General features: G+C 32.9%; 14 protein-coding genes across 14 annotated transcripts; 7 read left to right on the top strand and 7 right to left on the bottom strand.

Annotated features, from left to right (window-relative positions):
• Positions 1-388: 388 nt before the first annotated feature.
• Positions 389-1,939, bottom strand: TBLA0J00860 (uncharacterized protein; the record flags this gene model as incomplete). The annotated part of the gene is made up of 1 exon (XM_004182555.1): positions 389-1,939. The coding sequence occupies one exon, from the start codon at positions 1,937-1,939 to the stop codon at positions 389-391; it is 1,551 nt and encodes a 516-aa protein (XP_004182603.1).
• Positions 1,940-2,616: 677 nt separating this feature from the next.
• Positions 2,617-3,735, bottom strand: TBLA0J00850 (hydroxyacylglutathione hydrolase; the record flags this gene model as incomplete). Its single annotated transcript, XM_004182554.1, has 1 exon — positions 2,617-3,735. The coding sequence occupies one exon, from the start codon at positions 3,733-3,735 to the stop codon at positions 2,617-2,619; it is 1,119 nt and encodes a 372-aa protein (XP_004182602.1).
• A 641-nt stretch (positions 3,736-4,376) lies between these two features.
• On the top strand, positions 4,377-6,935 carry SHE4 (She4p; the record flags this gene model as incomplete). The annotated part of the gene is made up of 1 exon (XM_004182553.1): positions 4,377-6,935. The coding sequence occupies one exon, from the start codon at positions 4,377-4,379 to the stop codon at positions 6,933-6,935; it is 2,559 nt and encodes an 852-aa protein (XP_004182601.1).
• A 489-nt stretch (positions 6,936-7,424) lies between these two features.
• Positions 7,425-9,644, top strand: TBLA0J00830 (palmitoyltransferase AKR1; the record flags this gene model as incomplete). Its single annotated transcript, XM_004182552.1, has 1 exon — positions 7,425-9,644. One exon carries the CDS (start codon positions 7,425-7,427, stop codon positions 9,642-9,644), a length of 2,220 nt encoding a protein of 739 aa, XP_004182600.1.
• An 878-nt stretch (positions 9,645-10,522) lies between these two features.
• On the top strand, positions 10,523-11,863 carry HMS1 (Hms1p; the record flags this gene model as incomplete). The annotated part of the gene is made up of 1 exon (XM_004182551.1): positions 10,523-11,863. The coding sequence occupies one exon, from the start codon at positions 10,523-10,525 to the stop codon at positions 11,861-11,863; it is 1,341 nt and encodes a 446-aa protein (XP_004182599.1).
• Positions 11,864-11,981: 118 nt separating this feature from the next.
• Positions 11,982-12,749, bottom strand: TBLA0J00810 (uncharacterized protein; the record flags this gene model as incomplete). Its single annotated transcript, XM_004182550.1, has 1 exon — positions 11,982-12,749. The coding sequence occupies one exon, from the start codon at positions 12,747-12,749 to the stop codon at positions 11,982-11,984; it is 768 nt and encodes a 255-aa protein (XP_004182598.1).
• Positions 12,750-13,291: 542 nt separating this feature from the next.
• EXG2 (glucan exo-1,3-beta-glucosidase) lies at positions 13,292-14,908 on the top strand (the record flags this gene model as incomplete). The annotated part of the gene is made up of 1 exon (XM_004182549.1): positions 13,292-14,908. The coding sequence occupies one exon, from the start codon at positions 13,292-13,294 to the stop codon at positions 14,906-14,908; it is 1,617 nt and encodes a 538-aa protein (XP_004182597.1).
• Positions 14,909-16,497: 1,589 nt separating this feature from the next.
• Positions 16,498-17,256, top strand: TBLA0J00790 (bZIP transcription factor; the record flags this gene model as incomplete). The annotated part of the gene is made up of 1 exon (XM_004182548.1): positions 16,498-17,256. One exon carries the CDS (start codon positions 16,498-16,500, stop codon positions 17,254-17,256), a length of 759 nt encoding a protein of 252 aa, XP_004182596.1.
• Positions 17,257-17,286: 30 nt separating this feature from the next.
• HST3 (NAD-dependent histone deacetylase HST3) lies at positions 17,287-18,723 on the bottom strand (the record flags this gene model as incomplete). Its single annotated transcript, XM_004182547.1, has 1 exon — positions 17,287-18,723. The coding sequence occupies one exon, from the start codon at positions 18,721-18,723 to the stop codon at positions 17,287-17,289; it is 1,437 nt and encodes a 478-aa protein (XP_004182595.1).
• A 1,214-nt stretch (positions 18,724-19,937) lies between these two features.
• On the top strand, positions 19,938-22,850 carry TBLA0J00770 (uncharacterized protein; the record flags this gene model as incomplete). The annotated part of the gene is made up of 1 exon (XM_004182546.1): positions 19,938-22,850. One exon carries the CDS (start codon positions 19,938-19,940, stop codon positions 22,848-22,850), a length of 2,913 nt encoding a protein of 970 aa, XP_004182594.1.
• A 435-nt stretch (positions 22,851-23,285) lies between these two features.
• Positions 23,286-23,615, bottom strand: HSP10 (Hsp10p; the record flags this gene model as incomplete). The annotated part of the gene is made up of 1 exon (XM_004182545.1): positions 23,286-23,615. One exon carries the CDS (start codon positions 23,613-23,615, stop codon positions 23,286-23,288), a length of 330 nt encoding a protein of 109 aa, XP_004182593.1.
• A 368-nt stretch (positions 23,616-23,983) lies between these two features.
• MCO10 (Mco10p) lies at positions 23,984-24,214 on the top strand (the record flags this gene model as incomplete). Its single annotated transcript, XM_004182544.1, has 1 exon — positions 23,984-24,214. The coding sequence occupies one exon, from the start codon at positions 23,984-23,986 to the stop codon at positions 24,212-24,214; it is 231 nt and encodes a 76-aa protein (XP_004182592.1).
• A 175-nt stretch (positions 24,215-24,389) lies between these two features.
• On the bottom strand, positions 24,390-25,031 carry SFM1 (protein-arginine N-methyltransferase SFM1; the record flags this gene model as incomplete). Its single annotated transcript, XM_004182543.1, has 1 exon — positions 24,390-25,031. One exon carries the CDS (start codon positions 25,029-25,031, stop codon positions 24,390-24,392), a length of 642 nt encoding a protein of 213 aa, XP_004182591.1.
• Positions 25,032-25,298: 267 nt separating this feature from the next.
• On the bottom strand, positions 25,299-27,479 carry DDL1 (putative carboxylic ester hydrolase; the record flags this gene model as incomplete). Its single annotated transcript, XM_004182542.1, has 1 exon — positions 25,299-27,479. One exon carries the CDS (start codon positions 27,477-27,479, stop codon positions 25,299-25,301), a length of 2,181 nt encoding a protein of 726 aa, XP_004182590.1.
• Between the last annotated feature and the right edge of the window lie 145 nt (positions 27,480-27,624).

Raw genomic sequence — 27,624 nt, 5'->3', positions numbered from 1 at the left:
AAGGTAAAAAAAAGAAAGAGAGGTATAAATAGCAAATTACATTAAAACAAGTATTATATATATATATATATATACATTCTCAAATTGACGTCAATTTGGGAAGAAATGAATATTAAAAAAAAAAATAAAAAAATAAAAAAATAAAAAAAAAATAACTTCAATAGATAATACAATAACATAAGATAAAAGAAACATAAAATTCAAACGTGAAAACAAAAAAAAAACGGAAATGAAAATAAAAAAAACAGGCAAAGAAATGTAAGTTGAATAAAGCCGTTGAATTTATTTTTTTTTAATTTTATTTTATTTTATTTTATTTAATTTTATATTATTTTTTTTAATTTCCTCTAATTAAGTAAAGAACAACCATGCCAAAAAAAAAAAATTCTTACTGTACGCCAACCACGTTTAATTCTAAGGTCCAAACTCTACGAATATGTAATCGAACAGGTATTAGTAAATTAGTAACGTCATTTTCATGAATATCTGTTAATATAAATTGTGGAATTGATGTTTTCTTGGATACGCTTTCAACTGTAGCTTTCCAATGGCCATAAATTGGTACTTGTAGTTCTATATCTTCTTCACTCCACCAACATTTTCTTGCAGGCTTTCTCCAGAACAACAGTAATTTTGGGTTAATGTCAGGCTTAGGAATAAGATCATATAATTTAGGATTTCTATTTAATAGACGTTGCTGTGATGCATGAGATTTAGGTTTTATTTTAGAACTACTGTTTTTTTTCTTGTTTATTCCATTATTATTATCATCATCGTCATCATCATTATCGGTAGATAATAAAACATCATTAACTTGCCCACTTAATATACTATCCTTGGGTATGGAGTTTCTATTGGATATACTATTAGTTTCACTACTAGTTTCTGTACTTGAATTTGCACTTAATGCAGCAGGGGTTGAATTCTTTGTAGATAAATCATAATTTTCAATTGACTCATTAAAACTTGTTCTAAATTGCTCAGTAGTTTCATTGTTCAATCTACACAAAGATAACGAACTAATAACAGTCTTGTGTTGTTCTTGAGTTCTATTAGCCCATTGTGAATCTTTAGAAAACCCTGAAGAACATAACATATTCATCAAATGTTGTTCAGCAGCACCTAATTTATTATGATTTTGTGATTGTGATGAATCTTTTGAAATTTTTAATTTATTAGAAGAATTTAAACCTTCAAAAATGGAAGTCTTGGAAACAAGATAACTACCTGCTGCTTCTTTTAAAAGAACCATAATATGTTGCAATAACTCGTCCTTTGCATCATCATTATTTTGAATATTTGGATTAGATTGATTATCTAAGAAATCAAATTTAAATGAACATTTAGGAACACAATAATAATCTAAATCCTCTCTTAATACAATGATGGTTGGATACTCATGTAATATATCTTGACCATTACCATTTTGTTGAGTTTGACCTTGTTCATTGCCAAATGGCAAGAATTCTTGTCTTGTAGGAAATAAATTCTTATTATTATAAATGAAGTAAGAATCCACAGGAAAATTAATTAAATCGTCAAAGGCAATTTTATAAACATCCATGATATATTCAAAACATTGGGGAGGGAAATCAGTGATGTAAACTTCATCATTAGGTGTCAAATTTGTAATTATTTGGCCGTTTCGATCGAGGAATACACCGGAGGGGAAAAGACACAGTAATAATGACTCAGGTAATGCCATTAGTTGATCTCTTGTAATGAAATAATGAACTTCCTGAATATTTAAATGAATTAGTGAGTTTCCATAGGATTCCAAGTCCTCATTTGGGTCCTCATAATTAGGATCTTGCTGGACATATGGATTAGTAGAATCAGTCCCTGTATCAGTTCCGGTAGTATTAGTTTGGTTGGCATATAATTGATTTGCTAAACCTGGTGTTGAGGTTTCTGATACTTGGGTGATAATATTTTGCATCTTGTATATATATTTATATGGGAAAAAATTTTTAATATAAAAAAAAAAAGTAGTAATGTTTATCTTTAAAATAATAGAATGTGTTAGCTGAATCTCATATGATAGAGAATAAGGATATACTATGTTTAAAATATATCTCGTCGAAGATCTGGCTTCGAATCTTCTCTTTCCTCGTAGTTATCAAATCTTGGTGGCGATCGGGTATGTAGCGACACCAGTAATAATTTCAATAGATAGATAATTTTAAATACGGCAAAGAGAGTTAATAGTTTTTATCTTGATATTAAAGTTTAACTAACGTTAACAACTAGAAACATTTTTAACTTTTAATGCTGTGGATATCTTGTTTTTTTTTTTTTTTTCTTTCCCTTGAAATAACTCTTTAGAGCCTCTTGTTTTCGCAAAACACTGGTGACTGAGGGAGTGACCGACTATTCGTCGCTGCAAAATTTCTACAGGGGACGGAAAAACTAACCTGGAACTTTACCTGAAAAACCAGGGGCAGAAAAGTAAAAAAAAAATAAGGTATGACGTAAAATTGTAAGGCCTAATACAATGCTATTGGAAATAAAAAAATATTTTAGATGCCATATTGGTTATATATATTTATATATTCATACTAATAAAAACGTGATATTTTTAATTTTTTTTTTTCTTTTTTTTCTTTCGTTACATAATTACATAGAGTTTTTCATTATACGTAGTTTATCCATAACTTGAGCTCTGGTCCAACTAGCATCTTTATCACCTACAGCAGTACGAACTATAGGGTCATCAATACGCATGAATGGGTTATAATCCATCTCATCCTTTAAAGAAAAGATACCTGTGCTACATTCATTGATTTCCATATATCTTTCTAATTTATCTAGAGCATCATTCATCCCTGGTTTATCGTATATCCTCTTACGTATAAATTTAATATTACTATTAGTATATTCATGTCCAGGAAAGACTTTGACGTGTTTCAACGAGTCTCTGGGAACAAAATTTGTCAATTTCTTATTAATAGCAGCATCCATTTCTTGACCTGTACCTTCAAAGAAACGACCACAGCCACCAGTGAAAAGAGTATCCCCAGTGAAAATTGCGGTATCCTTGGTATCTTTATTGGAGACATGGTAACATACAGAATCTTGGGTATGACATGGAGTTCTAATGAATTTGACATCAATACTAGAATCAGCAATCGCAATTGAATCACCATCCTTTGCCACTTCTAATTTAACATTTTTGGAATATTTGCTAATAGCACTATCTTTAGTCTCACTACCAACGATCAATTTCAATTGTCTAGTAGAATCTAATCCAATAAGATATTTAATCATAGCCAAATTACCACCTGCATGATCGTAATGATGATGTGTATTGGCGATTACTTGAATACTCTGAAGTTCTTCGTTATTTAATTCTTCAATGATTTCATTAGCTTCAGCAGGATCAATTAAAACAGACTCCACGTCTCCTTGCTTGTTCGTCCCACTGATCAAATAGCTGTAATTGACCCCGCCTGTATTCCACCTCATCTTAATACTCTTGATAGTCATATTCCCAAATGATTTCAACATGCTTGGTTCGTATAAATCTATTTGATTGGGCAAGTTATCTATAGTTCTTGGAGATTTGAAACTTTTCAATATATTGAATTCTTTAACCTCTAATTCGTCTACTCCCTCGCTTATATAGGTTAATTTCCACTTACCGGAAAATAAGGCATCTTCGAAAAGATATAAGAAAAGAAATATAATTAATAACTTTGTCACAATAGACTTTATGATGTGATACCATTTATGCATATTTTTTATTTCAATAAAAAAAAATTATCCATTAACTTCTTCTATAAAGTATTGAACAATATTATACATTTATTTATTTTATTTCATTTCATTTCATTTTATTTTATTTTATTTTATTTTATATTACTTTATTTTTTTATTTTTGGGTCTTTTCCTATAGTTATACATAAATGAAACATATAAAACAAGTAATATTCCCGAAACTACAAGAATATACTATAATGAATGCATTGCAAAAAAAGGAAGTGTCAAATCTTAGCTTATTTCAAACTTGGACCATAAATATGTAAACCTATATATACATATATACATATATTAACTAATTATTTTATATTAACCCCTACTTCCCCAAAAACCCTGGGTTTCTTTTTCTTTTGGTTAGGGTAAGATCCGGAATTTCTTAGTCTAGCCCAAACGGGCTATCTACCAAAATGGAAAACATTTTTGGGATATATTCTATATTCTATAATACAATGCATGCTTATAACAGAACAAGGGAGAGGACATATTTTCAAATTATTTTATCAGATTTATATATAAAATAATAATAATAATATTATTTATTATTAATACAATTAGAATTCATTATAGTAGTCTCCCAATAATTATTACCAAGAAACAGTGTAACAAAATAAATTACAATGTCAGCTACTAAAAACCTTATTACAAGGTTTGAAGCTAAGGAGAAAACCATCATTCCTGTAGAAGAGTATAATGCTGCTCTAGATGAAATGTTGAGATTCTCAAATGGGAATGTTTTTTTAAACCCTGACAATATAACAAATGAGAATATCCAAGATATCATTACGAGATCTTACAATGACCATAAAGAAACCCGTTATCATTTGAGATCTTTAATTAATGATAGAACAAGAATTGCCAGATTATTAGATTTTTTCGAAACGCTATCAATCTCAAGCACAATTGATATTTTAATAGATTCTTTACTACCACTTGAAGAAGGGGAGCCAGCTGTTGGATCTGATGGGACTACAAATATTGATATCATTTTATTATGGTTAAGAGAAATTCATAATAGAATACATTATGGTGAAGATTCTCATCTCAAATATTTACAAACTTTTATTTTACAATTACTTAACAAAGATTCCACAAGAAAATTAATAAGCTTTGATTCATGGAAATTTTTAATTAAAGATTTAGGTTTAAGAATTAGAGAACCAATAATTAAACCTTTAGCTCTTTTAATCTATTCGGAATTGGATAAAAGATTCCACAAAGAATTCACATCCAAGATGTTGGATTTCATTGACACTTTAATAATGGAGGCTGAAGCAGATATAGGTAATGACCCCTTATCTATTATTGTAGATTTATTAACAGAGTTATATCCTGTAATGACTAATTTATGTTCTAATATTTTTTTGGGCAAACAATTGGATGAATTATTCAAAGAGAAAGTTATTGAACATGATGATCCAAGTTTTTCTGTTAGTTTATTAAAATTATTATCAGTCGGGTGTATTGATGAAGTAGTAAGAAATTATATAGCAGAAAATTATACTTCAATGTTAGAAAAATCATTGGAATATGATCAATACAAATCATATTCCGCATTAGTCTTAATTAAAACTTGGTCTTTCACCAAATTATTAAATGTCAATATAAATCATCTATCTGAAATCTTGGAATCAAGTTTTATTAGTGCTACTTCATCATCACCAAATAATACAAAGGTTTCATGTGATTTTAATGATTTGGATTTAATTTCTGTAGCTATTGAAGGTTTAGCTTATTTAAGTTTGAAAACTGCCATTAAAGTTCATTTAAGACAAAATGTCCCATTTATGGAAAATTTATTATCATTGGCCAAAGATCCAACAAGTTGTAAACATAGTTATTATTATGGTACATTAGTAATTTTAGCTAATTTAAGTGTTTCACCAGATGATAGTGATAAGACTCAAAAAAATGCAGAATCTCAAAAAGAAGACAGATATTCTCAAAGAAAGGCGTTTGGTGATTATTTGAACATGACAAGTATGAATGATCCAACAAATAAATCTGATTCTACATCTTCAAGTTCTATTGAAGATAAAAAAGATGTTTTTGAATTTAATAAAAATTATATTTTGAAAAGTGAATTATTATCATCATTAAGAAATCAATTTTCTAAATTATCATTTAATGTTAAACAACAAACCATAAGAATTATTTATAATTTAACAAGGGACAAATCATTAGTTGTTGAATGTATTAAACAAGGTGCCATGACAGATATCTTGGAATATTTAACTATTGAGCAACAATTACAAAGACAAAAGCAAAACTCTTTAGAAACTTCAAATCATGAAGAATTTGATTTCGTTAGATTATTAGCTTCAAGAGCATTAACTAAGATGTTAATTTCTACAAATCCATCGCTAATCTTTAAAAAATATTCACCTGTGAATGCAATTCCATTTTTAATGGATTTATTACCATCACCAAATGAACAAATTAATATAGAACAAAATAATAATAATAATAATAATAATAATAATAATAATAATAATAATAATAATAAATCCAGTAATGCTAATAATCAATTAGAAAATCTTAATTTTGGAGATGATGTTATTACAATAACAGATAATTTTGAAGCATTATTATCTTTAACTAATTTAGCATCATCAGATAAAAAAGATGGTGATGATGTTTGTTATCAATTAGTTAATAATGCTAAAAATTGGGCAATTATTGAAAATTTAATTCTGGATGATAATATGATTATACAAAGATCGACATTAGAATTATTATGTAATTTAATGAGTCATCCATTACCCATTGCTGCCAAATTTTTCAATTTTGAAAATCCAAATAGTATTCGAAATTTTAATATATTGGTTAAATTAATTGAATTAAAAGATATTAAATCACAAAGAGCAGTGACTGCAATTTTTGCTAATATAGTTTCTACGATACCAATGATTGCCAAGACATTAATCGATAAAGAAGAATTAATTGCTAAAGCTTCTTTAGTATTTTTACAACAAAATTCTGATGTGGAATTAAGAAGAAGATTAATAATATTTTTCTATTCATTATTTGAAATATTATTTGAAAATAAAAATTTGAAAAGTGATTTATTAATTAATAATAAAAATTTGAAAAAAGCTTTAGAAATTTCTAAATCATTACCAGATACAGGTAAAGAATATTTAGAAGTTATACCTCCAATGCTTGAGTTTATGACGTGATTATTATTTATAAAAATTTAAGTTGTAGAGAGTAGGAGTAGGAGTAGGAGTAGGAGCAGGAGTAGGAGCAGGAGTAGGAGCAGGAGTAGGAGCAGGAGTAGGAGTAGGAGTAGAGAGTAGGAGTGATTTAATTTAATTCAATTTTTTTTCCTATTGTAATGACACATGGTTAGCTTTATGTATTTATGTATGATTGTTGTTTTTATTTTTCTATAATTTGTAATTTTGTTTAATTTTATTTTATTATTTTTTTTTTTTTTTCATTCTTGAAACATGTTCCCCACAAAGGCTGTGTAAAATTAATTACCCTGACGTAATTGAAATAAAATACTTACGCGATACAAGCCCCAAGGGTGATGAGATATATTAAAACAAGAATTACAATAAAATAAATTTAGATCAAAGTGTTAACTTTGATGAAGTAGGTCGAATTTTTTTTAAAAAAAAAGAAAAAATAGATATTTAAACACAAACAAGAGCAATAATATAATGAATAAAGATAAAGAAGCTAGAACACCATTATTATCAGAAGATAATCAAGAAAATATAAATGATGAAGATGAATTAGAAATGGATAATGTATCATCATCATCAATGCAACCAATGATCTCTGAAGAAGCAAATAATGAAGAGGTTGCTGAAGAAGGTACCGAGGAAGGTACCGAAGAAGGTATAGAAGCAAGTAATGATTCAATTATTAATCAATATATTACAGCATGTCAAAGAGGTGATCTTACTACCGTTCAAAAAATGGTTGAACATCAGATAATTGATATTGGGAAAGATTATGATAGTAGTGAAAAAATCTCTGGATTACATTGGGCAAGTGTTAATAATCGATTATCAATTGTTCAATACTTAATTAGTCAAGGATCAGATGTTAATTATAAAGCAGGTACACTTCATGCCACACCATTACATTGGGCCGCTAGCCATGGTTATGTATATATTGTTGATTATTTATTGAAACATGGGGCTGATCCATGCATTAAAGATGATCAAGGATTTAATTTATTACATCTTGCAGTGAATAGTTCGAATATCATGTTGGTGATTTATGTTTTATTTAATGTTGTTGAAAAGGGAATATTGGACGTGGATTGCGTGGATCCTCATGGCAGGACACCCTTATTATGGGCAGCATATCAAGGTGATTCCTTGACAGTTAATAGTTTATTACAATTTGGAGCTAATGTTAAAATATGTGATGATGGAGGGTTTAGTCCATTACATTGGGGTGTTGTGAAAGGTCAACCACATGTTTTAAAATATTTAATTAAAAATGGTGGAGATTTTTTCCAAAAGACAAAAGATGATAAAGATTGTTTTATAATTGCCAAAGAGATGAATACACAAGTGGCGTTTGATGAGGCATTAAAGTTGAATGGGTTTGATACAAAGGGATTCCCTAAAAAGAAAGTGTTCAAGAAAAGTTTACATGCTAAACAAGTGACGTTTGTGATCCCATTTATATACATTGGTATCAGTTTTGGATTGATGAGTTATGTTCCTGTTGTTATTGCATTATTGTTGAATGCTATAATTTGGTTTGGAATCAAAATCAGTTTGGAGAAATTTATTATGCCGTGTTATAATATTGTTGGAATTCAAAATACCAGTTTATTGAAATCTCCATTTTTAAGTGGGGTATTTTTTGGTAGTGTGATTTGGGTAGTAATTGTTTGGTGTTGTAAGATTTTACCAGTGGCATTTTGGGAAGAACCGATTTGGAATTCAATCTTTGGTGTATCGATAATTGGAGTTATTTACGAGTTTTATAAGTTGATAAGATCGAATCCTGGTCGTAAGAATCGGAATCATGATATGGAATCTGTTAGAAAGACGATTCAAACGTTAATGGAGTTGGGGAAATTTGACATCCGTCATTTCTGTTTGGAAACATGGGTACGCAAGCCATTGAGAAGTAAATTTTCATATTTGAATCAAAGTGTGGTGAATCGATACGATCATTATTGTCCCTGGGTTTATAACGATATTGGGTTACGAAACCATAAACGGTTTATAATGTTTATTTTCTTTAGTGAAGTGACGATATGGAGTTTTGTGATTGTATGTTTTGAATATTTTGACGAGTTGGAAGTGGAAGAAGATGCCAAATGTTTGTTGATGGGGGGTGGGTCTGTATGCAAGGGTGTTCTGAAGAGTCGATTTACATTGTTATTGATGGTTTGGAGTATGTTGCAAGGAGTATGGGTGATGTTTTTAATTTGTGTTCAACTGTTCCAAATGTTGCGTGGTATTACTAATAACGAGTTTAATAAGTTAGCCAATGCGCATGAGAGTATGGTTGGTTCAAGAAATGAAATATTTAATACTACTCCAGAAGGGTATGGTGAAGTGGTGGAAGAGAGTCGATCGATGATAACGTCTAGTACAAGTAAACGTAGAAATATATTTGGATTGTGTATGAGTGTGATTGGATTGGATCAATGGGTATTAGTCGTACGTGAAACATTGGGTTTTGCAAGAGGGAACACTAATGAGGAAGAATCTGCATTGAGTGGTGGCATTGATTGTGATTATGGGTGGAGGATTAATGTGAAGGATTTCTGGTTGACAAGTGATACAACAGCGCCATTGTGGCAACGAATCATATATTCGCCTCAAGGGTCTAAAGCGTTGTTGAATGATAAAGAAGTAGATTACGATGAGTTGTATGAATGGCCAAGAAGGGTGGAGAGTGTATAATCAATAGCGATAAAAATTATGTTGTATTTAATTGAGTTTTGTATTTTGTGGCAAGAGAAAGGGATTTTACTATGCTCCAAACAAAGATACTCTCATAGAATATCATTACATGCGCGGCACAGAAGGGAGCAGAAAAAGGGAGCAGAAAAAGGGAGCAGAAAAAGGGAGCAGAAAAAGGGAGCAGAAAAAGGGAGCAGAAAAAAAAGAGAGCAAAATATTGTTTTGTTTTATTGATTGATCGAAATTGATCTTGCGAAACAAGTAAATATTTGCTCTTTATTCTTTGACTCTTTATTCTTTGGCTCTTCTCTGTAGCGGGTAAAGAATGAAATCTTTCACCTGTTTGTATACTTTCACCCTGCTTATATACTTTTCAAGTTGCCACAGACGCGTCACCCCGTCCCAAACAAGAAACCCACATTGCAAATCCTCGCCACCCATCGGCGGCTAATTTGTGGCGCAGCACCCGCACACCCGCGCCGGCGAATCCCCTCGGACGACAGTGCTCCGTTTCCGTCCCGCTTCCGTCCCGCTTCCGTCCCGCTTCCGTCTTTTCCCGTCTTTTTCCGCCAACTCCGCGTCGCTCTTTGCTACTCGCTACTCGCTACTCGCTAACACTCGTAGCTCGCTGCTCGTAGCTCACAGCTCGCAGCTCACAGCTCGCAGCCCCTGCACCCCCCTGGCGCTTACTCCGCCCTGACTAAGACGGAGGCACGGCGCTATGTGCGACACACTTGCCCACACACACTCGGCCTATATATACGGGACGTCGTGCGCCTGGCAGCTCACGCCGACGCTAATGCCCCACCACACCATTTTCCAACATCACTCTCTCACTTTAGCATTATCACATCACAGCCCATCTCCATAATCTTTTCATGTCCCTCAACCATTCTCAGCCGAAGTCCCCGGACACCCCGGATGTCCCGGATGTCCCGGACACGTTCGGCTCTCTCGATTTGCTCGACGCCTTTTGTCAGGACAACCGGCCCCTGTTCCGGCCAAGTTACCAGCTGGACTCGCCTCTGTCGCCGCTATCGGGAAACCAGGGCCAGCTGCAGGGCCAGCCCCAGGGCCAGCCGCAACCCTACCCCAACCCCTACCCCAACCCCTACGCCACCATGCAACCCTACTCTGCAGCACAGCCCTACCCGAACCCCCATCCGTCCGGAATGCAACTTGCAGCCGCGGAAATGAGAGGCTGTGCGGCCCGGGCCAGCCCGCCAGCAACCGTGGGGGCTGGCCAGCTGGCCCCCACACGTGCTGCGCTGGAGCAGTACAGTCTGAGCGGCTCTGTCCGCGGCTCGTCGCCCGCACACCACGGCGGCACGGCGCTAGCACAGTCGCGACGCGGCACGGCGCTATCATTCACCGAGGCCCTGCACGGGGTCGGGTCACGCCAGTCCAGTGCCTCCAGCAACTTCCAGGGGGGTCCTGCCGTGTCGCCTCCCGTGTTCGAGACCCCAGTGACGCTTTCCCGCGCATTGGGCTCGCCCACCACCACAGCGATATCTGCCGGCGCACGTGACCGCGACCACGACCACGACCGTGACCGTGACCGTGACCACGACCGCGACCACGGCTATTCGCTGGGTCTGGGCCAGGACTTTCTCGACGAGCTGGCAGGCGTCACGGGACTCGCAGAGCTGCCGGCACGTGACACAGACTTGGGAGAGATGGATTTGTCTGGGGAGATTCCCTCCTCATTACCCCTGGATTTCGGCTCGAACGATCTGTCCAGTGGCAACGAGGAGCCTCCTGTGAAACGCGAAGACGCCCCTGAAATTCCACAGTCGCAGTCGCAGTCGCAGTCGCAAGGAAACCAGGCTGGCTCTGGCCAATCCGCCCCTGATGCTCCCAGAATCCCAATAACCAAAGCTGGCAAACCAAGGAAAATCAGAAAGTCTCACAACATCATCGAAAAAAAATATAGAACAAACATCAACCACAAGATGATCCAGTTGAAGAAAATAGTGCCGTCTCTCCGTATCGCATACAAGAAAGAATGCGGGATCCCCCTCTTGGAGCAAGACAATCTGGATCTCGACGGATTGCCCGCAGCCACAAAACTCAACAAGGCGGTTATCTTGATGAAGACAATCGAGTATATCAAACACTTGGAAAATAAATGTGCACTGTTGCAAGGAGCACCGCAGATGGCTACCCAGCTGGAAGCCCAGCTGGAAGCCCGACAAAACAATCCGCCCAAATGGATATGATTCATTGCATTTACGTATATACGTTTACTTATGTAAAAAAAACACATTACTATATAAAACATTACACACTCATACTACGTGCTTCCATGCTCCTCGCTCCACGCTCCACGCTCCTCGCTCATGGTATCACTAGACTTTTGTTGATAAACATTATAACACCATTGGAACATTTCTCAATATGTCCCACTCTTATCCATGTATTTCCATCCCCGCATACCATCAACCCTTCGTCATCCGATTTCAATCTTATATCCGCGGACGAAAGCGACTGCAAATGAACAACGGCCTCGTTATCGTTTGCATTCTCCCACGCTAAGTTCTTCAAACTGGGCAGTTTCACCACATGCGCGTTGATGAAATCTTTGATGTTCTCATTGATAGCCTCTTCGACTTCTATCTCATCCTTGTCTTGTCCCTCCATCCGATGGATGTCACGAGGAAACTCCCACGGTTTCAATTTCAACTCGAAAATCGCTTCGTTCAACGGTGTCAACACCAAGTATCCTCCCTGTTCACTCATGATCCGGCCTCTTCCCTGTGCCTCACTGATTAAATTAAACGTTTCCTTGACATTACGCAAGTACGAGTTAAAGATATCAACCCGTTTACTGATCGACAACGTCGTGTCTAATGGTGCCATGTTGTTGAAACTCTCTTGCATTCTCTTATGTTCGATATTATCTCTGTGACTCACTTTTGTGTGTATAGGTAGTTTACTCAATACAATCTGTCGATGCGTCACCCCGTGCTCATCAACATGATTCGTTATGCTTACGATGTTTTTACATTCGTAGAGATCCCAATAAAAAAGAATAAAGATGAATATTTTGATTAGAATCATTGTTTGCAGTTGCAGTTGCTTTTGCTTTTGCTTTTGCACTTGCATTTGCACTTGCACCTGCACTGCACTTGCCTCACTATCGTTTATATATCAATTTTGCATTCTGTAACAAATACCGCACACCCATCGCCTCTCCGCATCGCTTTTAACAATGCAAAGACACAAAAGATCTCTTGCCGTTTTCGTACCAAGTGATGTTTTGAGAACGACAACTGGTATATATATAAAAAGTTGGCAAACCATCATCCCATTCATACTGCTACTTGTTATATATAGAACAACGTGGGTACCAGTTTTCTTACAATATCGCTACCACCCTTGTACTTTTGTATATTTGTTTGTTTTTCTCATATTCGTCATCCTAATTGGTCCTAACAGTTGTCTCGCGAAGATCCGAATTGGAAACTCGTTGGAAAAATTCGTGTCTTGCTTCCTATTATAGACATGACACTTTTTTTTCAATACCACACAGTTTTATGCATATATAAAACGTAGATCCTTAAGCAAGCGCAACTGCAACTGCAAAAGCAAAAGCAAAAGCAAAAGCAAAAGCAAAAGCAAAAGCAAAAGCAAAAGCAAAAGCAAAAATGCCCGAATATTTTTGGTTAATATCAACTTTTATTTTTATTTCGTTCGTTCAAGCCACTGAAAGAGATAAACAAGTCGCTATCCGTGGTATTAGTATTGGTGGTTGGTTAGTAACTGAACCATACATTACACCTTCGATTTATGAAAAAGCAAATTCTCTCTTGAATGGTGACAATGATAAATTCACAATCATCGACGAATATACTCTTTGTGAGAAATTGAGTTATAATGAAAGTTACCGGTTATTGAAAACTCATTGGGATACTTGGATCACAGAAGACGATTTCCAACAAATTAGTGCTGATGGGTTCAACCTGGTTCGTCTACCTATTGGGTATTGGGGTTGGAAAGATAATGTCAACAAGACCAAGAACAATTATTTCAACAAATATACTTTTGAAGATCCATATATCGGCAATGGTATTCAATTGCAATATTTGGATCAAGCCATTCAATGGAGTAAGAAATATGGATTAAACGTTTGGATCGATTTACATGGTGTCCCCGGTTCACAAAATGGATTTGATAATTCAGGTCAAAGAAATTTGTATGGACCTTTGAATTGGTTAAAAAATCATACCTCTAGTGAAGATATCACCATTGCTATTTGGGAAGATTTGATGGACAAATATCTTGGGATGGATCACATTGTTGGTATTGAATTGGTCAATGAACCATTGAATGGCCGTATCAACATCGATGATATTGAAAGAGTATACAAAAAGGGGTATAAGATGTACAATCAGAAAAGAAAAAATAACAACTCCACCAAATTGATCTTACATGATGCCTTCGAAGGTGTTGGATATTGGAATGATAAATATAACGATAGTAATATTGTTATTGATCATCATCATTATGAAGTGTTCAGTGATTGGCAATTGAATAATACTCAATGGAATCGATTATTTGATATTAGTGATTATTCCAAGAGTATTTTTGAAAATGAAAATTTCAACGGTAGTAATAGTATTATTGGAGAATGGTCTGCTGCCATTACAGATTGTTGTCATTGGTTGAATGGTGTGAATATTGGTGCTAGATATGATCGTACTTATTATAATGAAACTGCCAATGGACGTTGTGATAATTTTGATTTACAACTATCAAAACAAGAATACCGGGATAAAGTAAGAGAATACATTGAAATGCAATTGATGACTTACGAGACGTATACTATGGGGTGGATCTTTTGGAATTGGAAAACTGAGACTGATGTGAGTATGGAATGGGATTACAAGAGATTGAAAGATCAAGGCTTATTCCCATCACCCTTGGATAATTATACATATTTCGTAAAGAATAATCAAGCAAATAATATCGTGGAATCTGATGGTAGAGGTGATAATGTCACTGATCAATATGCCATTGTGAGTGATTTATACGCTTCAATTTCAAGTGAACAATTCCCCTCCACTACGATGAAAAAAAGTAACATGACAAGAACCAGCATGGGAGAAACAAACACTCATGATGATAAGAACAATGCGGCCACCACTGGTGGTGAATCATCGAGTCATCGTAGCAATACTAGTAAAAACGACAGCATAGTAAATCAACACCGTAGTGTCTTGTCTATGATAGCCATGGCATTATTTTCTTTACTAGGGGGTTAAGCAAAGTCAAGTTGGATGCAAAAATCAAAAAGAAACTTCAAACACAAACCACAAACCACAAGACACAATCAAACAAGACTAAAACATAAACGCGAAAAATTCCAAACGCGAAAAAAACACACCAACCGCAAAACGTAAATCCGTGTTTTCTCTTTTTTTTTTTTTTTTTTGTCTTTTTCTTTGGTTCTTCCACCCCTCTACGAGCAGATTACGTCATTTGCCACTCCTGCCCTATCTGCCGCATCCGCCTTTCGCCGTCGGCATTGCAGCTACCAGCCGCACACCCTCCGGGTTTCTGCCACGTGACTGCTCGGTGTTTTGTCAGCGTCTCGCCTTCCGTTTCCGTTTCCGGCCACATTCGAGAATTTGCCCACGCCGGTAGTGTACCCCGATTCGGAAACCGGGCCGGGCCCAGACAACCCGCGCAGCGCAGTGGCTGCGGCCTGCTCTGGGCCGCACACCGAGCCGCAGCAGCCCGGATTAGGTTTGTGGCATGCTGCGTGGATTGTCTGGAGACAACTGTGGCGAGTATATATGGCCATAGTTCGAGGTCACAATGTGTTGTTTTCTTTTTTGCTCCACATTTCGTCATCGCCCATTATTAAACATACAAAATAGAATTTACAATATAGAATTTATAATTTACAATTCACTGCAATATACAATATTATACAATATTACACAATCATTATACACTATTATACAATCATTATACACTATTATACAATCAATAAATCAATAAATCAATAAATCAATTAAGCAATCAATCAATTAAGCAATCGATCAATCAATCAATCAATCAATCAATCAATCAATCAATCAATACAATTTGTTACAGATTACATTACCCACGTAATACCCCCAATTAGTCGTTACCCGCACGTTCCTTTACTATTACTCACTTTTTACTTTATTTCCTTTTGATTTATTTTAGTTTTTTTTTTTTTTATTTTCTTTTTAATTGAGCATTCTCTTTATGGATTTATTCATTTATAGTATTTACTTGCTTGTATAAAAATATTTAGAAATTTCCATAAGGTTTTAAGCAAGTAAATTTAAAAATATTTTATTAGATCACATCTGATCTATTCGCCATCTACATTGTTACATCAGATCTTTTTTTATCTTCTTCTTCTTCTTCTTCTAATAATTTTTTTTATTTTTTCTATTATCATTATTATTATTATTACTATTAATTTTAATCTTTTATTGTCACATTCCGTAAGCTACCTTTTTAGCTTAGCCTAGCATACTTCAACACACCTTTTTTTTTTTAAACTTTTTCCTTTTTTTTTTTTTTTAATTGTCATTACTAGTATTGTTAGTCACACACACATACACATACACATACACAACAATACTACTATAATACTTTCCACAATTATAAATTTATTTATCATCTTTTTATCTTTGACTGCCCTTTTCTATTCTTATTTGTTTGTTGTTTTGTTTTGTTTTATTTTGTTTTGTTTTCTTCTTCTTTTTGTTAACCCTTTTTTACTTTATTTCTATTTCTATTTCCATTTTTATTTCTCTCTTTCTATTTCCAACTAATATCTCCTAATAAATAATACTTCTCCCCAGGTACCATGTCCCCCCCACACATCCAATATCCTGTCAATACAAACATAACCAATAATGCAAATCTAAATAACATGAACTTACAAAACCATTCTTCTACAAACACTTCTACAAATACGTTTTTAAAATTGCCTCTTTCCAACACTCCTATCAATACTCCCTTTCAATACTCAAAGGATCCTTTTTTGAAACTACCAAGAGTAGATTCAAATACCAACAACCTCATCACCACAACTCAATACTCGCAATTACCCCCCTATTCACAAAATAACCCTCTATATCAACAATACACCCCACAGGTAGTACCTCAATTGTCACAGTATCAAACTACAACGAGTACTCCCCCTGCTATTCAACTTCATCAGCATACTCCAACCATCATACCTTCTATAGATGTATCTGTAAGAACTACGACTCCGATATCTTCACTCATATCCACACCCACATCAAGTACCACCCCCACAGCAGCTACTACTACTACGCCTGCTGTTGTTGCTACGCCTACAATTGCATCAACAAATTTGATTGGCAAGTCTGGTAAAGTATTAAGAAATACGAAAAGAGCTGCTCAGAATAGAAACGCTCAAAAGGCATTTCGATTAAGAAGAGAAAAATATATAAAAGATTTAGAATTAAAAGCCACTAAATTCGATTCTTTAATCATAGAAAATAATAACTTGAAAAAAGAAATAGAATCTTTAAAACAGCAATTACTTAAAGATGATAACAAATTATCCACTTCCGTGAAAAAGGAACAATCTTCATAAAATTTTCATATAACGTTTATATATTTATATTCAATTATTATTATTATTATTATTATTATTATTATCAATAATATTATCAATAATATTATCAGTATTAGAATCAGTATTGGTATCGGTACTATCATTATCATTATCATTACTATTATCATCAAACTTTTGCATTTTTAACCCTAGTCCTTCCAATTCCGTTTCGCACACACGTTTTCTTATCAGATCAACTTCAGTCTCATCTTGACTTATTATTGGTGTGCTAGGGGGTGTATTTAATATATTTACTTTAACTTCATTTTGTTCTGTTTCTTGTTTCTTTTTTTCACGTTGTAACTTACGTAAATCTGATTTTTCTTTTCTCAATTTTTTCAATTTTTCAGATTGATTTTGACTCATGAAAAAATCTGGGATTTTGGCTTTTAAATATTCTACAAATTCATCACATTCAGTAACTATTTGATAATCAATATATTTAGACCATATACTTTCTGATACTTTTGTCTTATTCACTAATATAATTAATCCATTTTGTTTATGAATTATTGAACTGAAATTTTTAACTAAACGAATTATACCATCCACTTTTAAACTGGTCCCCATTATTAAAAATAAACTATTTTTACGAATATTTTTCATTAAATCATGATTGATAATATTAGATATTTTTTCACCTTTAGAATGATTTTCTCCATAAAGTATTATATTTGGTTTTAAAAATCCATCAAAATTTTTAATAATTCGTTTCCCCAATTTCTTACGTGATTCATTATAATCAATACAATTGGGACAATTAGGTAATTTCCCCTCGGAAAACATCCTCAAATAATATCTGGTCCATTCAAACTCTTGGAAACACTTGATACATTGTAAATTATTTATATCTCCATGTAATTGAATTACAGGTTCATGCTCGTTAGCTTTTTTTATTAATCCTGACATTTCTTCTAACCCGTCAATGTTTTGTGTATAACATCGCATTAATTTATTTCTATCTTGTAAATGCTTAATAAAATAATGTGTTTGAGTTGGTTTGGCACATCGAATATAATTATTATAAAAATTTTCAATAAATTTAGCAAAAAATTCAATCTTTAAAGAATCACGGAATAATGAAATATCAAATAATTCCTTACCTGATTGAATAGAATTCTTTAATTCTGGGTATTGTAATTTAATTAAATTATAAAGACCATCAATAGATCTGAAATCTGGAATCCCGGATTTGATAGATATACCTGCTCCTGTCAACACTGTAAAACTCTTGCATTTATTTATAAGATTAGTCAGTTTCAATAAGATCTCATCTTCATCGTTGAGCCCTTCAATGTATTGTAACTTCTCAGTTTGTAAGTTAGATAATTCTGCTTGGCTAAATCTCAAATTACTACTACTTTTACGTTTTAAAAATGATATTGATTTAGGTGCTGGAATACGTATTATATGTTTTATAGATTCTATTTTTACGTTTTTATACATTGACACATCTCAGATGGTGATGTAGTAGAGTGGTTCATTTGATGATCGAAGGCTGTTGTTTTTTTTTGTTTGTTTTTTTTCTCCACTCTATTTATCTGTAGTCTCTTTGTCTTTTTATATATTTATTATTTTATTTATTTATATTTATATTTATGTATATATATATATATATATATTATTTTTTTATTATTATTGATTGACGGAAAATTGTTTGTTTTTGACATTCCCAAAATAGGTCAACCCGATCCTTGAAAAAAAAGCAAACATTAGTAGACGAGAACATGAAAACGTGAAAACGTGATTAAAATTAAGTTGAAATGTAATTGTCGTATTAACCATTCTTGTTAATTGTTTAATAAAAATTATTACTTGAATTTTATTATAATTTATGTGTATATACCTCACCGGAGAATCGAACACGGAATTGTTTTTTGCCTTTGTGGTTTTTCTTTTTTTTGTTTAATTTCTCGGATCGGCAGAAAAGCCAAAAGCCGGAAAAAAAAGAATATGAAGTTTAGTATCATGAAATTTTAGGGAACATGGATGCCGAGATAAGTAAATTTGACAATTCACCAACCGACAAAATACACAAACTCAATGAATAATTTTAACACTTAATCGACCATATCGTAACTTCCAAAATAATGGTTGTTATTAGTGATGGATGAGCATCTTAAAAAGATTTTCATATATCTTGTAACTTTAATTACGATGCGCATTATAGCTCTAAATATATTCTTATAAATTCATATATCAATCGATTCTTTCAACCTAACAAGCAATTTTTACATTGGTTTCCTCTGTGAGTCCCCTAACTTCAAGGCAATCTTACTCTTTTAAAAATACTTTCCTATATTTCTTACCCACCCCCGATACTTTTTTATTATCTGACGCACTCAGTGAACATTATTTACCTTATTTTCTTTTTTTAATTTTATCCAATAGATATTGTGAAATTTAGCATATTAAAATAACTGATCATAGAACAGAGCGCATTATATTTTTTTTATTCTATTTCTATTTTTATTTATTATTTGCCATTTTATAAATCGTTAAATAAGCTAAGCTATAAATATTTCCTTTGTTTGTGTTTATACTATTTTTTTTTTTGTTTTCTTTCTTCTCTCTTCAATTCCTTTGTTTTAGCTTTGGTTTATTTTATTACTTTATTTTTTATTTTTTTGCTTCCAATATAACCTCATATTGCTATCGTCATGACTTTACAAGGATTCGATCCCTATGACCAATTAAGAGATACATACCGTAACGTAAGACTCTATGTAGATTTAGATCAACGAGAAAAAGACTTTACACAACTATTAGATGAAGAAATCTCATTGGAATCAACTTTGCTTTCAAAAGAAAAAGAACAATTGAAAAATGAAAAAATTGAAAAAGAAACTTTAGATAATAAACCTCATTATGAAAAAAGATTCAAAAATAAATTATTTAAACCATCTGTTTCCTTTAATACTGTACCCACAGTAATGGGCTATTCTTCATTGAATGATGAAGGTGTAGAATTTGAAGGGGTTCAGATCCCTTATACTATGGAAGATTTCTATGATAATGAAGGGGGTGATAATCCAGGTTATATGCCAGAAAATAGTTATATAACAAGTTCTTCCAGTAGCCATTCAAGAGTCAGGCATTCTTCACCACCTCCAAAATTAACATTGGCTTCAGTAAACGCTTTAGCTTCAATGTTTAAAGTGGCTCAGAATGGGAAAATCGTTAGAGTAGATTACCCATCAAGACCAACTATATCAAATGATTCAATCATAATAAACAGCACTAAAAAAAATTGGTCTATTAAGTGGGAACAAAGAAAACTACAAATGGAGAAAAGAATTCAAAATAAAGAAAAATATTTTCAAGATTATCAATGGTTTTTCCCTGCCCCTGAAAAAATCCCAACTACTTTAGATGGTTATACTCCTTTGCCAAAGGCACAGAGAAAGCGTGAAATGATTCTAAAGAAAAAGGTTGGGTTCCCCAATTGGCCCAGGACTGTGTGTTGTCATATTAGTGGTAGAAGGCATACTTGGGTGGCATTAGATTGGACTGTAACAAAATTTTTACAAGATACTGATCATTTGGTGATTATAACAAATGTTCCAAAGGATAGACATTTTAATTCTATATCATCACACCATGATAAAGATCATAAAGATAATAAAGAAATAGATAGGCACATTCATCATACTCATCATTCATATTCTGATACAAATAATGATGAACATAGTTTAGCTTCCAAGGATAAAGAAAGTTTACTCTCCACTAGGCCTGTATCTTTAGAAAATATGAAATTTGAATCAACTACAAGCCTACATAGAACTTGTACTACAGTAGATTCAAATTTAAATAATAAAACCATTAAATTACCTTTATCAATTGGTAGTAATTTTAATGAAAAAATTCAAAACCATGAACAATTTGAAGAATGGTGTTCTGGTTATTCAAAAGGTTTGATTAAACAGAAATTAACTAATATCTTTAATTATGTAATTACAATTTTACCAAAAGATAAGGATATTAAGATAACTATTGAATTTGTGGTAGAATCTACGAAGAAAGCATTAATTGACGCAACAAATATTTATACGCCTGATCTATTTGTAACGTCTACTTTAAGGTGGGAAAGAACTTCAAATCTAGTGCATTGGAAATCTAAAAATTTGACTGACGTTTTGGTAACAGCCTTTCCTGTGCCAACTATTATTATTCCAACTAAAAGAATGTTTGAATTTGAATCTAATTTACAAGAACAATTTCAATTGAAATATTCAAAAGATGATGGGAAATGTGTAAGTAAGAATGAAAAATCGAAAAAAGCTCTTTCAACTCCAACCCATCCAAGTCTTTTACATTCAAATACGGCACCAATTGGTAATGATATTATTATTAAGAAAGATAGACATTTACATCCAATTATTTCAAAGGATTCTAAAAAGCTTGAAAAAGAAATTAATAAAGAATTGGATGATCAATTAAAGAGTGATTTAGAAGAAGAATTGGAGGATGAAATTAAATCTAAAAAGACAATTAATACATCTAAAGACAATTCCTCCTCTACAGATTCTTTGGATACTTATAGGCCAACCCCTGATCAACATAATGAAATGTTAAGTATAAAATCTGAATTATCACAACATTCTTTGAAGGATAAAATACATGAATTTGCAAAAAATCATAGAATAAATATAAGAAATAAAATTGAAGATTTAAATAATAATAAAGATTTACAATCTAATGAAAAAAATCAAAAAAAGATTGATTTGTTATTAACTGCTTCATTTCAATTTATTCAGGATATTGAAAACTTTAATGATAATGTTGATAATGAAACTGAGAGAGATGATACATTTGATTTAAAAGAATTTAAAAGAATCCTTACTGGTGAACAAGATATGCATTCAGGCCCTAAAAAATCAATGCTAGATGTTTTAGGTAATAATTATAGTTCTGACGTGAAACGAAAATCGCCATTATCTCCAGCAACGGCTAATTCAAATTTTAATACATCTCCTTCTTTATTAAGTGTCACTCCATCTGGTACTGCCACTCCAACACCATTTGGATCAAAAGTTGTGGAGCCATATACTCAATTACCAAAAAATTTACCTAGAGCTCCAAAAAATATGAAAATTCCAAGAGCCCATAAGACTACTTCACATACTACAACATCAATAGAAAATGATAGTAGTGATCACATTGATGGTGATGGATCAACTCATATCAGAAAACATCAGCATTACACGTTATCTAATCGGAAGTCCAAGACACATGAATCACATACTAATCCTCAAATAAAGTTTGCGGATGGTGTTAAACATAAAGATGGTAAGAGTGGATTAGGACATGCAGTAAATGGGGATAATCTAAGTAGGTCAGAATCCCCTGAAAGAAATGGGAAAAAAAGTGGTGCCTGGAATGAATTGAAAAAATCAATATCAAATAGTTCTAAAACTGATGTTCATAATAATGATAAGATTTCCTTGACTACATCAGGTAAACTGAAAAAGAAAACAAGTCGTGACAGTTTAAAGAAATCTATATCCAATGATAGTTCATCATCCGATAAGAAATCTAGTGGTGGAGGTTGGTTTTCATTCTGGAGGAAATAATAAAGATGGAATATGTATACTTATCCTCTGTCCTTTTTTTTGCATTTTTACTTGTAAAATTATATCAGACTTCTACTTTATTACTTGTAAATTATTTTTTTTCTTTTTTTATTGTGCAAAACAATATATGGGAAAATTTTTTGGATATGTAATACTAAACTTTAAATTGGCAAATTCATTACAATATTAATTGGATTATGTATAAATAGTCCTTACATTTTTGTAAAAATCAGTCGATATTAATATATAGAAGATGCCCTATATAATTCGATAACTACATAAAAAAACATTATAAAACATATAATATAGACTAATCATGGTAAGGTATATACAAGTATGAGTTAGTGATAATCCTAGTCGGAAGATATGGGACGAGATTAAGATATCATTTAATATCTTTATCTAAGTAACAGTTCGAATAACGGTTCCAACTATCTAAGCAGAATCGTTAATCTTGGCTAAGATTTCGGAGTCTCTGAACAATACAACCTCTTCTTCAGCGTCTCCCTTTAATTTGATCACAGAACCGCCAAATTGTGGGATTAAGACTTGGTCACCAACTTTAACTTGTGGAAGAATCTTGTTACCATTAGAATCAGTGAAACCTGGGCCGACAGCAAGAACTTTTGCTTGATTCAATTTTTCATTATTTTTACCTGGTAAATACAAACCAGAGGCAGTCTTTACTTCAGCCTTAACTCTTTGAACTAGGACACGATCCATCAAAGGAACGATAGACTTGGCAGATTTCAATAAAGTAGACATATTTGTGACAACGTTGTTGCTAAAAGTTTTGGAGATGTTTTTTTATATTACTAAACGCAATTGATTATATTTTCTCCTTCTAATTAGTATACATTTTCTCCAGCTATCTATATAATTCTTAATCTCAAGAGTTTTTGTTGCCACTGTTTAGCGAACCCGGGTGATGACTTTTTCCGGTCTCAGTCAGATCTCAAATTCAAAGAATATTCTATTCACAAGGGTGACTACATGTCTTGGAATTTGGATATTTCATACTATGATCAACACTAAAGGGATCGTCAAGCATAATATAATTGCGGAGAGAGTGGTTAGTCGGCTAGCCAATTATAATAGCAAAAAAATACAACTGACAAATTATATCATAAACTATGGGTGCATCATATCAAATATTCGGTAAAGCTGTTCCCACACATTATATGGCTATTGCTACCTTGGCAACTGCAGGTGCTATTGGTGGATGGGCTGCTAGTGGTCCCAAGAAGCCTACAGATACTACAACTAGCTCAGCTTCCCCCAAGGAAGATGATCTCGATATTGAAAAGTTGATATCTGATTTTGTAAAAGATCAAGACAATGGTTCTTCCACAGCAACTAAATAGGTTGGGAACCTTATACTACCTCTTTATGTGCAACTTTAAGTATAGTTTTGTTTGCGACACTCTGTCTCTTTTTTTTATATGCTAACATTCTTTTTTCGTTGTTTATATATGCGTGTGTACATAATTGTGTTTCTTTATATAGTATAATAGCCAATACCGATAGCTGTTTAATGCTTTACGCTAACAAATCATCCAGAGATTGTTCAGAGTCGTGCTTAATCAATTCTAGCATTCCTTCAGGTAGAATTGGTTTACCGTTGGAATCAAGTACGTACCTAAAAGGCATTTCAGTAGCTTCTTTTTTAGAAAATCTAAATTCTGGATAATCAATAAATTTTATATCTTCAAATTTCGTTTGTTTTTGAATTATAATCTGTGTAGTTCTAATTGCAGTGTCTGTAGTCATTTGTTTATCACCAAGTCTTCTACCGACAACTAATTTAGGGTAAGCCATTTGTAATTCTTTGGTACGATCTCTTGGAGGATGGTCACCCAAAATACCACCAAAAACAAAATAATCAAACTTATTAGCATCTTCAGGCAATAGATCAATGGTAGCGTTTGGATCTAAAAGGCAGACCCTACCATCCTTTAATGGTTCTAATTCAGGAAATGATTTTTGTAAGTTTACTAAATCTTCAGTAGTCCATTGTAGTCCTAAATCCAATAACCTCTGTGGAATATCCCTTGCAGTAGTATTCTTTGGTAAGGAAGATAATATTAAATTAGAAGCTCCTATATCACGTAGAATTTGGCTGTACTCTAGAATAACCCATTCGCTAAAGCCTTCTTCCATATGCTCAATAATGTACTTCATTTTTTATTTTCTAATAATTCTAATATTATTGATTTAGTATATATAAAATACAGACTCTCAATTAGGTAGCAAAGTCAATCAAATTAGCTGTTGCTATTTTTCTGATCTCATCTCATCTCTAGAGATAATTTTTCATATTTTTTACTTAAATTTTCTACGCCTTAACAAACGACGGAATTCGAAAATACGACGGAAATAAAAATGGAGTAAGAGTATTTCAACATGAAAGTTTATTGTGCATTGTTAGAAGTGTTATTATCTACCTATTTATCTAATTGGTGTAACTTCAGCATGCATGACATTCTCCTTCTCCCTTAATGTTTCAAATAATAAAAACCTAGCAATATCCATGTCCTCAAAGTATTCTACATGAGCTTTAACTGCTGATATTGCATTGACACCTAATGCATTTCTTGGTAATGCATAATCAATTCTTCCTGTGCTATTTAAAGTTTTTAATTTTTCCAATATAGCTTTATCTAAACATTGGTTTTCAGAATTTTGTTGAGTTTGTTGGTTATTTGAAAAAAAATTTGATATAATATTATCACTAATATCGAATACATTATTTTGAAGGCCCAAATTGCTGATAGTATTATCCTCTGTCCAACGTGGAATAAAGGCCTGTTCATACTCTGCCATTTCATTGCAAACTAATGGTTCTAGTCGATATGCCATTGGATCACATAAATGGAATATATTATATAATTCTTTGCATGGTAAAGTTTGTGTTTGCCAATTATCAATTTCCAATTGATATTTCTGTTTTAATTTTTTTCTTTTACCCAATTCTTTTCCAGCCTTATTATTTATCCCATCAATATTTGTTCTTTGAATAAGTTTAAAGACGCCAGCAGGTGAACCTAAACAAAAATAATTTCCCACTTTGAAGTTTAAACTATACTTTTTAGTGTTATTAAGTAGATCAAATAGAATTAAATTGCCTAATGAATGTCCGATAAGATGCACTTCACCATCAAAATCAGGATTATTTTTCTTGAAAAGCTCAAACACATAATTTAGCTGACCTCTAACCCCTTCTATAATTAACTCTTTATAGTACGGATCACAAAACAATAGAACGTCTAAGGCAACATCTGCTATCAGTTTTCTAATACCTTCGATTCCATTAATCGTTATATGATCTAGTGAAGGTAGTTTGGAATGCTTTACATGGGTTTTATCAGTTTCAAACCCTATATCATGTCTCCAAGTAATAGGAAAAAGCTGAACGCCACAATTAGTTTCCCAATCGGGATATTTTTTATGATAATTTAGCTCTTGCAATTTCTTAGAATTAGAATAAGATTTTTTCATGTTAGATCTAAGAAGGTTTACAGTATGAGTAAAGTTAAAGTATTTATATTTTTTGCCCAAGGTCTGGCCAACCCCATGTACACAGAAAAACAAATGGCGAATCTTCCTTTTCTGATCTTTGGAGTTCAATTTAGAATTATTAAAGTCTAACTCTAGTGATTTCTGAATAATTTCTTCAGATACATCATTAAACGTTGCAACAGCTGATTGTTGAATTGTGTCACTGGGATTAGACGACAGTGATTTTGTTTCATCTTTAACTTGCATACCTAATATTGTATTTATTTCATGAGATATTATGTCAGAAATTTTCCCAATACGATTACCAATTTGTGACACCCCATCCAATACGCCACTATTTTTCAAAAAAACTGGCGAGTCATTATTCTTTGGTAGAACTATCTTTCTTGTTACTTTAACGGCATCATTGAAATTAGAGTTTTCCATATAATTTTTGACGTAATGTAAGAAGGAATTACTATCTTTATTAGTAGGAAATAATAAAGCGTTATTATTATCAATGAATATAATTTTATCCCAATTGGCTAAGAGATCAGATGATTCTTCTTTAATTTCAAATATAGTGTCTTCATTGGGTAAGTCTTCATTGATTCTATGGGTATTATTCTTAGGACCAAGCAAATTAGGTTGTTTTTTCAATATAGAATTTCTTTTATTTTCCAAGAAATTGGTTAGTCCCATAGATAATGGGCGGTTTGATGAATCAAACCAAACACCTCTTCGTACTTCATATATTGGTCCTTTCCAGTAAGTTGGCTGTAATTCCATTTTTTTAATATCTACATGGAATAATAAATCCTCATTTACAGAAATGAGGGGTTGTTTAGGATTTGATTTTAATTTTGGATCATCAATAGGATTTTGTAAACTCTTCTTAAATTCCCTTTCAAGTTTCTGGGAATCGGCCTCAGAGAATCTTAAGAATGTTTTGGGATTTTTTTTGGATAAGTCTACTTGTTTGATACTATCATCATATGGTGATCTTTTAGGAATATCAGTGGCATAAAACCAAGTAATGTCTGCTTTGTCGGTGACAGTATGAATTTGATTAAAGAAACATATTTTTCGTGCTTTTAGAATGGCTCTAATGGATGGGCTAATCATAAGCATATTCCATTTCTATATTATTAGCTAGCCTACTTTTGTTATATTTAAATTTAAAAATTTTTCAATAGTATAAAAATATACACCAATAGTGTCAGTTGTTTTATTTGCATACAGAATGTGCTTACTCAATAGTATTATTTACAAATAA

The sequence above is a fragment of the Henningerozyma blattae genome, chromosome 10 (assembly GCF_000315915.1).
Source record: "Henningerozyma blattae CBS 6284 chromosome 10, complete genome".
Classification (NCBI taxonomy): domain Eukaryota; kingdom Fungi; phylum Ascomycota; class Saccharomycetes; order Saccharomycetales; family Saccharomycetaceae; genus Henningerozyma; species Henningerozyma blattae.
Note: the sequence above shows the minus strand (reverse complement) of the source record. Positions and strands in the feature narration are given on the sequence as shown.